This window comes from Arachis stenosperma, chromosome 5 (genome assembly GCF_014773155.1).
Source record: "Arachis stenosperma cultivar V10309 chromosome 5, arast.V10309.gnm1.PFL2, whole genome shotgun sequence".
In the NCBI taxonomy this organism is placed as follows: domain Eukaryota; kingdom Viridiplantae; phylum Streptophyta; class Magnoliopsida; order Fabales; family Fabaceae; genus Arachis; species Arachis stenosperma.
In genome coordinates, this window is record NC_080381.1 from 17306934 (window position 1) to 17319300 (window position 12367).

Sequence of the window (12367 nt, forward strand, 5' to 3'; positions counted from 1 at the left end):
AGGATAGAAGAGATTAAAAATATAAATTAAATAAGTAAATTGAAGAGAAGGAAAAATGTAAGTGGAAGTTATGCTTCTGCAGTCAATAAAGGTAATGGAAGACGATGCAGGCGATACAATTGAGGATATTGAAAGAAGGAGAAGGACGATATTATCGAGCTGTAGTGCTCGATCTATGGTTATAAAAAAATAAGATAAAATACTAACTTTAGATTTAAAAATGAAATAAGATAAAGAGTAATTGTCTTTGAATTTTCTTTTAAAAATTAAAAATTAGTACTCAAACATAAAATAAACCATGAATATAAAATACCAATTACTTATATTATATGACATCTATTATTTGGACCAGTTTCATTATCGTGTGTTTTTATTCCTGTATTTTTCAATAGGTAGAATATAGATACCTGTGTTTGGCAATGGAGTTGGCATAGAAATTATATCAACTCCCTTATCAAATCATCTCGCCATGATTTGCACATAATTATTGATTCGTTGAATTCTCCTTCTTAATAAATGCATGTCAGAACAAAAAAAATAGCAAGACGCAGAAAAAAGATCGAGAACAGTGAAGGATGTTCGTAAGTGGAGCAGTTATTTAATTTCTTCACGATTGCAGTAGTTATTTAACTCTTTCGTGGGTTAATGACTTTTTTTAATTTAAAAATAAAAATGTATTATTACTATTTTGTCCATAAATTTAATTTGTAAAATGAATTATTTGAGGGTAAATAGTGTCTATGAAAATTGGACACCAAATTCTAGTTTTGGCTTTATATATTGATATAGATATAGATATAGATATAGATATAGATATAGATATAGATATATTGGTATAGATTACCAAACACAATACTTTTTAACCGGGTCTTTATATATCTGCCTCTCTCAATATTTATGTCTTTTATATGTGTCTCAGCCTTTGTGACACGTGAACCAAAGGGAACCTTGGGGGCACTAAAACGATTGAATCAGAAGCTCACCTCTCCGGTGAACACCCTCCGCCGTCCTCTTTCTCTCTATTCTTTCACGGCTTCCCCAAATTCCCTCACTCCAAGTCTCCAACAGCCGGGAGAGCTAAAACGACAAGCGCGTGACCCACGGTGGCGCGTCGGGTATTAATTCATAAACAGACCCAAAAGAAAACCCCAATAACTTAAATAAGGGGCATATTAGGTGATGAGCAACGGTACGACCGCTACACCGCCTCTTCAGCCACTGGACACCGCTGTCCTCGCCAGAACTTCACCGTCGTTCATAAACAACTTAAGAATCACGGCTGTTATGGAGCGCTTGGCTGCGCACCTTCATGATGGCAACCACAACCAGTTCGGCGCTTTAGATTTCTACAATCAATGCATCTCCCTCTCGAGGTTTTTATCGCTTCCACTTCCATTTACTCATATTTCACGTCTCTGATACTCTTATTGTGGTACATTAGAAATGCCCTAGCTTTTTTTGTTATGGAACTGTAATTGAAGCTGGTTTATGTTGGAGTTTTGGTGATGAACTGAAATTTGACCTAGGGGTGGTGGAATGCCGAAGTTTATAGTTGTGAAAAAATACTTAAAAAATCAACCCTCCTTGATATAGTAGTTTTACATGGTTTAGCTTCAACCCTTTTTCGCGAATAGGGAGATAATGGAGTTTGAACTTTGAACGGCATGATACTGCAAATGTACAGTTTTTCCTCTTACCCTAACTATTTATTATTTTGAAACGCAGAGGTATTGATTATTCACTTGCCAATGGGGAAATTTCACCCAAGGCCAAAGAACTCCCTGCATTGATGAGATTGGTAATTTCAATTTTGTTTCATGGAATACCAATGCCTTCTTTGTTGCCAGTTGGAAGCACAAAGAAATTCTGACATATTTTCTCAATTTTTTTATGCTTGATGGTTTGTGGCCTTTGCTTTTCCTTTTCCGTGCAGTTTCATCAACGGAAGAATGACGAACTGTCACAAGCAGCTTTAATGGTTGTTATGATCTCTGTAAAGGTATGTCCAGTTTTTCATGTTGTCAATAATTATGAGTAACTTGTGGAGTTTCCATCAGCTGTGGCTAATGATAAATCACTCTGTATTTAATTTTTTGAAAGAACAATTAATCAGTCTTTAGGCAAGTACCTGGTGTTGGCTGTGGCCAAATATTTAGATTTGTACCAGCTCTTCTGTATACATCCAGAAGTGTTCTTTAAAATGTCCAGATTTATGCTCTTACTGATTTTTCCCCTTTCTTTTATCATAGAATGCCTGTGAACTCGGATGGTTCCAAGCAAAAGAGAAGGAAGAGCTTCTTGCTATCGCTGATGAGGTTTGCTAATATATTATCTCTGTTTTTTCTTGGGGCTGCGTGGAATGTTGTCATCTGCACATTTCTGACAATCTCTTAGTGTAGGTAGCAAAGATATTTTGTAATGCGGGGAAGATAAGTGCTGGACCTAGTTCTAGCCATTCCACAATAACAAGAATAATGGAGAGGTTAGGATCCTTGCAATTTTTACTACATATCTTCTCTTGCATCTGTTTTACCTACTTCCTCTTTTCCCCTTCTCCCTTTTTCCACCCCAGATAATCAAAATATTTTGCTTTATGTGTTTCATGTTACTTGCACTGCTTTACCTATTTACTAGGACCAACCAAAGGGCCATTTGATATGGAAAAATGCATTTGAGTTTATATGTTTTTTCACTTTAAATTGTTTCTCACTGTATTTGATATATGCAACATGCAATAACATAGATTCCCATGCAGGTTCTATCCAAAAATGAAACTGGGTCAAATACTTGTGTCATTTGAAGCCAAGGTTGTGCCTTGTCAATCCTGCTCCTATTTGACTATTTTGTTTTGACAACATGCTTAAGATTGTTTGGCAACTTGAAAAGCCAATTTAACAGGATATGTAGACTTTATAAAAGTGATCTGATTTAAAGTCAAATGCTTGATTTAAAACTAACCTAAAGATTAGCTTTTGATATATACTATTGACAAGATAAATGGAATGATGATAAGGTAGGGAGACGAGCAATTAGATAAAATCATGAAGTCAACTTAAAATGTTTGTTTAGTTTTCAACCTAAAAATTTGTTAGATAAATCTATTTTCAGAAAATTCAGTTGCCAAACAATAGCCAAAACTGGTGTTATCTTAATTGTTTAGTTTCTATAGAGTGCTGCCCAAACTCTTAACATATTTTTGACCTGCATTGCAGCCCGGATATGGAGCTTATACTCTTGACTTTCACATTACCAAGAGCAATGTTCAGCATGAAAGAATAGTAAGCATTTCATGTTGACTTGTTTGTGTAAGCATAGTACATGTGACATTGCCCTGAACAAATCCGCCAAAAGGAGTCAGCTATTCTTACTTGTTGTATATAACTGAATTGTGTGTTTCTTAAAAAATTCAAAGTTTGGTTGTAATTTCACTTGGCCCTATTTGAAAAATCTGGTGCAACTCTAAACTTGTGAGGCCCTCAGTTCTTGGGATGGCAAGGATTTTATGGTTCCTAAATAAAAATTGTCATAGTGTGGTCATTGGTGATTAATAGTTTAATACAATACCTAGTTATTTCTTAACCGGTGATGTAAGCCGGCACATGTCATAGTTAGTTGAGCTATGCTAACTAACTTTTGGATGGTGAAAATATATTCCTTTGTTTATATATTCCTTTCTACATTTGCTATTCTCTTTTTTGGAAGAAAATATTGGGTTGGGTCCTCTTCTTCCTATCTTTTGGCATTTGATTGCTTGGTCGACTTCTTATGTACAACCATTATCACGCTTCTTATTTGATCCAAGTTTTTAGTATATTTTAGTTTCTTTCACACCCTTAGTTGTTAACTTGGTTTTCATGTTTTGTCAATAATATTTGTAACTCGGATGCACCTTGAATCCTTTTTTGGAAACCTAACTTGTTTCACATTTTTCAACTTGTAGTGGTTATTCGTGGCACAAACTGACAATGTTGAGACATCTGCATGCCTTATTAATCCTCAGCAAGTGAAGTATGGTTGCTGTTGATTTTTCTTTTTAAAATTTATAAAGTGAGTAGAGCAGTTCAAAGTTGATGCTGATTGAATTTGCCTTTATTGTAGTTTTCTGCTCAATGGAAAAGGAGTAGATAGAAGGACTAATGTCTTCATGGTCTGTATATTTGCACTTATATTCTAAAGAATTTACTCTAGTATGTTCTCAAGGTGTGATTTCATTTTCTTGTTATGCCATTTCGTTCCTTAGGACACTGTCCCACAGATGCCAACTCCTGTATCTGGTATGCTTAAATATGGGACGAATCTTCTTCAAGCTGTAGGCCAGTTCACTGGTAAGCAAGTAAAAGTAGTGTCTCCTTTTCCTTTCTTATCATCCTGACTTTCAGCGTGTGTAACTTACTTGACCGTTCTCATTGTGAAGGTCATTATGTTGTTATTGTTGCCTATATGAGTTTTGTATCCTTACCCGAGGATCCAGTTCTTCAAGATTATGTTCAGCCTGCTGTTACTTCAGTTGACACAGGTAATTAGGATATTTACAATTAACTTTATGCTCCAAAAGTGTTTTATTTCTCATTCTTATTTATTTAGTGCTTGTTTGTGCGCTATTAAGTAGATAAAAAATACCATTTTTCAATGAAAAAAGATCTTTTTTATTTTTAGCATGTTTGGTAAATTTCTAGTAGTAAAAGTAAAAGCAATAGAAAAATAAAAAAAAAACATCTTTTTTGAGAAGTTACAATTTACATCTTTTTTTAAAAGATTTTTTTTCTTTAAAAAAAAGATGTTTTTCACTTAATAAATAAACAAAAAAGTACTTTTATATGGTTATACCAAAATATAATTGATAAATAAAAAGATCTTTTTGCATGAGATATCCAAACATAAAATTACTTTTATTTTTCTATAAGATCTTTTGAAAAAAGATCTTTTCTTAGAAGTTCACCCAAACGAGCCCTTAGTTTTATTGATTAGTGCTTAAGCTTATTTTTTATTTACTTTTTATGATTATTTTATTTTAGATTCAGATCTTATTGAGGGGGCATCACGAATTTCACTTAATTGTCCGATAAGGTATGCAGTGATCTTCTCTGTTCATTTCCCCAACCACTTCAGTGACTATGGTTCATAGAAAGAAGTTGACACTGATCAAGAACATATTGATGGTTTAATAATGTCTGGTTAAATACTTAAAGGTAGCTTCCTTCTCAGAGTCTTGTAATTGAGAAGTTCTTTGAAGTGGCTTCTTCATTTTAGAAGATATAACGTCTTCTGATTTCCTCTCTCTTTGATCCTTTCTGCAATGGAATTGGCTTGAGTTTTATGGACCTTAGTCCATGGCCTCTGTGATCATTAAGCTAAAATTGCAACTGGTTTTGTTAACTATGGTTCAAGCATCTCTATTATGGTTTTTTCTGTTAGGCTTCAGATCAAAATTACATGGGGATCTTACTTTCTTTATGCTAATGCTTCTCTTCTTAACATGTTTTTACTTTTTTATTTATGAAAACTCGTACATATTCTTGTGTTCCTCATTTTTGCCAAACAGCTTTGCACGTATCAAGACTCCAGTTAAAGGGTGCTCATGCAAACATTTCCAGGTGATAGTTTCCTCCTTTAGCATCACAGAAGATGGAGAATCCAGAGGGTGTTTCCTAGTTTTTTTGCTTATAATAAGTAGTAAATGTGGCTTTTGAATTCTGTTTTATGCAATAAAGTGTTATTTAACTGCAACTTATGCCTTTCTTTGGTATGTTGTTTGTAATGTTTTCGTTTGCACAATTAAGAACTTCTAAATTTTGCTTAAATGTTTATGCAATTAATAGCCTCTTACATATATCTGTTGTCCCTTTCTCTGTAGTGTTTTGATTTTGATAATTTCATCAATATGAATTCAAGGAGGCCATGGTGGCGCTGCCCTCATTGTAATCAGCATGTCAGCTATGAAGATATTCGTCTTGATCGGAACATGGTTGAGGCAAGTAAATTTAGTCCTCGAGTCTTTCAATCTGGTTACTTTTGTTTATCTTCTCACTTGTATAGTCAGTCTACTGTCACGGTAAAGTTGGTGAAAAATTTGGTGATTACTTTTGCATATTGATCTTATCCAGTAATCCCTAAAATTTTCACTTGAGAGTACACCAAATTGACCCCAAGGATAACATAAAGGCAGAAGTGGAGTTGAAAAGTAAAACTCTCACCCTTTTCCTCCGTTTTTTTAATACTACAGATACTGAAAGATGTTGGGGAGAATATTCTGGAAGTGATTGTTCTTGGTGATGGATCGTGGAAGGCGGTCTTTGAAAAGGATCATAATGTGGATAAGACGGTCTTTGAAAAGGATCATAATGTGGATAAGACGCAGAATAAGGCCCACAATGGGGAAAAGAAGCCAGCTGAATTGCAAGAATCTACTTGCTCCCCTAATAATATGGTTTCTAACATTTTTGATCTCACCAATGATGATGATTGCATGGACATAATGGACACTATTGAACTTGAAGATACGAAACCTGTCCCGGGATCTGCTGAGACTCAGTTTGTTAACCAAAGTTCAACTTCTTTAGGTCTAAACTCCACTGACGTTGATCAAAATGTTGCTTCTCATATAGACGATGAATTTTGGGCTGGACTTGATCTTGTCTTTGGTAGGTCAGATACCCCATCATTGGGTATCTCTGAGAATCCTGTTCTGCCTGACTCTGTTTCTCCCGCCTTTAATCAGGGATCTAACAGTCATGACAATAACAGTGCTGTGAATTCTCTTGTGCATAATCAAGTTTCTGCACCAACTAATTTGCAGCTTATTTATATGAATTCGTCTGTTAATGAGTATGGAAGGTCAGCCTCAATACCCAGACATGTTAATAGGACTCCAGTAGCAGTTCAGGCCCTTGCAGCCCCATCTTCAATATCTGGACGAGAGCAAAGTTTGGGAAATACTTTGAATTCCTCGCTACCCAGCAGTTCCCCTGCCACTACTCATGTTCCTTTGTCCCATACAGTCACTGCAGCCAATCCCATACTGACTGATACAGAAAGGCAACAACATTTTTCACGATCCCAAATGAATCTGCCCCAGATGTCAGGTGTAAGTTCATTGGGATTGCCGCATCATTCAGCAACACAGGTTCGATATATTTATTTATTTTACTTTTATCAGGCATGCTGTTTTTGGGATGTATACCAACTCTCTTCTCTGTTGTTACAAGTGCTAATCCTCAGTTTAAATGACTCTACTGGTCACCTGTTTTATCTTGTTTTGTAATATATCTGTTTGGATCGATAGAAGTTCAAGGGAGTGCAACGGAGAGTGGTGTTATTTTTTCACACCATTTTTTTGGATAGAATGGGCTAACACACTACACACACCAAATTGAAGGGAATAAAATAGTAGGATTTTTGTGGAATAAGATGGATTCCATAACAAACCACCCCATTTATCATAAGTTACCCATCTAAACAATACAAACCCCTTATATTCCTGTCTTGGGGACTCAATTCCACTTCAGTATTTGGTAAGTCAGAAAATTGATTTGGCCGAAGAATGAATATTTAATGAAAATGGTTTTATCAAGGGTTAAATTGTAAAAGAAAAAAAAAGAGAAGAGAATTTAACTCATTTAGAAGTCATTCGAATTACAAAATTGAATTCAATTCTATTTATATGTTAAAATCATTCATAACCATGGAATTGAGTTTCAAATAAAAATAAATTATTTCTTAATGGAATAAAATTCTTTTCTCACGTTACAAAACTTTTCAAATAGATGTATGTAGTTCTTAACTACCAGCAATTATTGCTTAAGAAATTATTTAAGATGTGAATTGAAACTCTAAAGATTCATGTCCTATTTTGGTTGCATTTTTCTCCAACTATTTTAAGCCCATACTGTGCTTTTGGCGAGATTATTTATTCTTTATTTATTATATTTTGATACTCATCAGTGCCTGCAATATGCTTCATCTTTAATCTAAGTTGGATATCATTAGAAGAAACTTGCCTTTATATGCATTACATAAAAGTTCTTATACTCATGTCATGTTTGCTTTTATTTTACTTTTCATTGAACTCAGAACCGAGTGCCACCACCTAATAACCCTGCACCAAATCAGTTGCCAAACTCAAACAGGCCATGGGTGGGATTGGGTGAATTGAGCAATCCTCACCTGAGCCAATCTCTGAGTTCAAGGGCACACCCAGTAATGCGAACAAATATCCAGCGGTCCCACATTCAGCAAGGTGGTTCAGTTGCTCAGTCCACTGGAACTACTGCAAATAGCCAACAAACTAGAGCTAATGCTATTGGACAGGTTTCCAGAGATCAAAGAGGAAGTGTAACACCACAGTCGGTTTCTAGGCCTGATGATTTACTCAATTTGCAATCGGAGCAGAACTGGCGCCCCACTCAACGAATGCGTGGAAGTCTTACAGGTCGTCCGTATTCTGATGAGGTTAGGGAGCGTATAATTGCACCAACGCAGTTGGTTCAGAATACAAGACCACAAGGTACTCAACCAGTTCCAGCTTCAAGGCAACACCTACAAAGTCCCCTGCCAGTTCAAGGTTCAAGGCCGCATGGTTCCCAGCCACTCCAAAGGCCACAGGGTCCGCCGCCTTTCCGACCAACAGGTTTACCACTTGATGTGCTTATTGCAAACAACAGAAATGCTCATAACCATCCTTCGAACGCGTAATACTTTTTGAAGGTTTTACTTGCACTTGCTGGAAGGTTCTGGGGATCTGCAGCTGAATAGATTCAGAGCTAAGACTGAAAAATAGGGTAATCTATTTGGGAAATTGAGTTATCATGTAAACAAGTATGGGGAATAGAATTTTCAATACGTGGTGAAATCTAAGTATATATTAATTAAGGCATTTTGATAATGAACCCACATGAAATATGGGGATTTGAATTAACATATAGTGAAAGAAGAATTATCTCGCTTGGAGTATTTTGCACTTCCAAAAATTATTGTGGCATTCAAGAATAGATAGAGCTTTCGGTAATGGCATGGTCACCACTTTTATGCAGGAATGATGCTAATTTATGGGCATGAGTGGCATTTTCGGCAGATTAATACGAATTTTATCGTCAATGAGTAAAATGGATTGTTTAAACAATTAGGGAAAAAATGATCATCACCTTAATAGGTATATTTGTCACCACCTCTTTTTAACTGAACAACAGCTTTTAATGTTACTGTTCATACCCTGACCCAATGATAAGGTCCAAAACCCAACGAGAGGCTCAATCCAAGTCTTATACCGATCTTCTCCCTACGAAGTCGGTTCTCACCACGACTTATCCCAAAGAAGTCGGGGACGAAGATTAGCTGGCAGATAAACACTCATTCAAATGAGTAACTGCTCCTAAAATCTCTCTACCTACTTTCAGAAGTCATATCGTAACCTCCCTAAGATAAAGGGACGGTTATACACCCTAAAAAGTAGAACTACTCCAACGGTGGTTATTGGTTCACCACTATAAATACACTGACATCCCTCAGGCATCTCTAAGTCCCAATACTCACTAGACCTGCTTGCACCCTTGCTGACTTGAGCGTCGGAGTGTCTTTGCAGGTACCACCCCCATTCACTCGTACTCACAAGTCGGATGGAAGCCCAGAAGCACGATTCTCTTCGATGGTTTCTCTCCATTAACGATTGGGCCAACCTAACGAGTCAAGCCCATTACCTCCGGTTATCCAACGTAACATTGGCGCCGTTGTCGGGGAGCCGAGAGATCAACCAGTAATGGCGGACAACTCACCAGAAGATGGACATACAGCGTCTGATTCCGAGCAAGAAAATCCAGATACCGGAAACAATGACGTAGACCTGACCCTTCATCAAGGAACCAGCGACCATCATAAAGAAGACACCTCTGGGCTCAAAAATTCAAAGGCAAATTCATCGGAAGGACGAGAGTCCGGAAAGGAAGGGCCACTTCATGCAACCGAGCTAATGGGGCTGTTCCACGGCCACCAAGGTCGTCTGGAGCAACTCGAACAGGAACTAGAACGACAACGAGAGGCAGAGCGAAACCTCAGGGAGGAAATAGAATGACGAAAAGATTTGGAAGAAAAACTCACAAAGCTTGAATCTTCCTTTAAAGGCCGAAATTTCCGCGGCAACCGAGAAGAGTCGCCCTTGGGAGGAGAGGACCCGTTCAGCGAGGACATAATGAGGGTGAAGGTTCCAAGAAACTTCAAAAGCCCTGATATGAACCTCTATGATGGAACCACAGACCCAAAGCATCATTTAAGCAATTTCAAAAGTCGGATGTATCTGGCTGATGCTTCTGATGCAACACTTAAAACTTTCTGATGTATCTATAGTGGACGTATACAGAGAAATTTGCAATATTGAAAGGCTGCCGCCTCCCAGGCCCATTAAAAATAAAAAAGGGGGAGTCGCAGCGATTACTGCGAGTACCATAAAATATATGGTCACTCAACAAACGACTGTTACGACCTCAAAAATGTGATAGAAAAGCTGGCCAGAGAAGGCCGATTTGACAGATATCTCATGGAAAGGTCGGACAATCATGGGAAGAGAAAGCGAGATGACGCGGATAGAAGAGATCCACCACCGCAGACTCCGGAGAGACATATACATATGATCTCAGGTGGATTCGCGAGAGGGGGACTCACCAAGTCCTCTCGCAAGAGACACCTCAAGCGAGTCTACCAGGTCGGGAGCGAATCGCCCGACCTTCCCACCATCTCATTTACAAAGGAGGATGGGCAAGGAGTAATCCCTGGACACGACGATCCAGTGGTGATAACCATGATCGTAGCCAATGCCCATCTCCACAGAACTCTAGTAGATCAAAGAAGCTCGGCGGACATCTTTTTCAAACCCGCGTTTGACAAGCTAGGGTTGGATGAGAGGGAGTTAAGAGCCTACCCCGACACCTTATACGGGCTAGGCGACACGCCAATAAAGCCACTGGGATTTTTACCCCTTCATACTACCTTTGGAAAGGGGAAAAAATCCAAAACTCTGAGTATAGATTTCATAGTCATCGACGTGGGGTCAGCATATAATGCCCTAATCGGAAGAGCTACCCTAAATCGACTCGGAGCGGTGGTATCCACCCCCATCTCTGCATGAAATTCCTGACAACAGCGGGGGTAGCAACGGTGCGGGGAGACCAGAAATTGGCAAGAAAGTGCTACAATGAAAGCTTGAACCTGAGAGAAAAAGGCAAAGAGGTTCACACCATAGAGCTCGGTGGTGCAAGGGCCAAAGAAGAGTTGCGACCACAGCCAGGAGGAAAAACTGAGGAAATACAGGTCGGCAAAGAGGAGGGGAAAAATACCAACATAGGAGCCAACCTAGGGAAAACCCTGAAGCAAGGGTTGACTAAGCTCCTAAGAGACAATTCTGACCTCTTTGCTTGGAAAGCCTCCGACATGCCTGGGATAGATCCCGAGCTTATGTCCCACAAGCTCTCGGTGTATCCAGGATCCCGACCTGTACAACAGCGAAGGCGCAAGCTCGGCCCGGAACGAGCCCTAGTGGTGGAGGAACAAGTACAGGCACTCCTAGAAGCCGGCTTCATCAGAGTAGTTAAGTATCCAACATGGCTAGCAAATGTAGTGCTAGTCAAGAAGCAAAACGGCCAATGGAGGATGTGCGTTGACTATACCGACTTAAATAAGGCGTGCCCCAAGGACCCTTATCCACTTCCAAGTATTGATACTCTAGTAGACTCTAGCTCGGGGTATCAATACTTGTCGTTCATGGATGCCTACTCGGGATATAATCAAATCCCTATGTATGAGCCAGACCAAGAGAAAACATCGTTCATCACGCCCCGAGCAAATTTCTGCTACGTGATCATATGCCATTTGGATTAAAAAATGCAGGGGCCACATACCAAAGGCTGATGAACAAGGTGTTCGCCCCCACCTCGGGAGCTTAATGGAAGTCTACATAGACGACATGCTTGTAAAAACTAAGGAAGAAGCTGATGTCTTGACAGACCTCTCGCAAGTCTTCGACACCATAAGGTTACACGGGATGAGGCTAAATCCCACAAAGTATACCTTCGCAGTGGAGGCCGAAAAATTCCTAGGGTTTATGCTGACGCAAAGAGGGATTGAAGCAAATCCCGATAAGTGTCAAGCTATACTGGAAATGAAGAGCCCGACTTGCTTAAGGGATGTTCAACAACTAAACGGTCAACTTGCAGCCCTCTCCAGGTTCTTGGCAGGATCAACATTAAAATCCCTTCCACTGTTCTCTTTATTAAGAAAGGGATGCCAGTTTGAATGGACTCCAAAAAGCGAAGGAGCGTTCCAGGAGTTCAAAAGGTTCTTGAGCCAACCTCCAATCCTAACCCGGCCTCTAGTTGGGGAAGAT

General features: G+C 38.7%; 1 protein-coding gene across 1 annotated transcript; it reads left to right on the top strand.

The window, feature by feature from the left end:
- The first annotated feature begins 895 nt into the window (after nt 1–895).
- Nucleotides 896–9002, top strand: LOC130980137 (E4 SUMO-protein ligase PIAL2). The gene is made up of 16 exons (XM_057903777.1): nt 896–1373; nt 1726–1798; nt 1934–1999; nt 2250–2315; nt 2400–2482; nt 2756–2807; nt 3213–3278; nt 3941–4008; nt 4099–4147; nt 4241–4325; nt 4415–4516; nt 5016–5067; nt 5543–5594; nt 5855–5971; nt 6224–7123; nt 8071–9002. Exons 1-16 carry the CDS (start codon nt 1180–1182, stop codon nt 8689–8691), a joined length of 2646 nt encoding a protein of 881 aa, XP_057759760.1. The 5' UTR covers nt 896–1179; the 3' UTR covers nt 8692–9002.
- Nucleotides 9003–12367: the final 3365 nt, after the last annotated feature.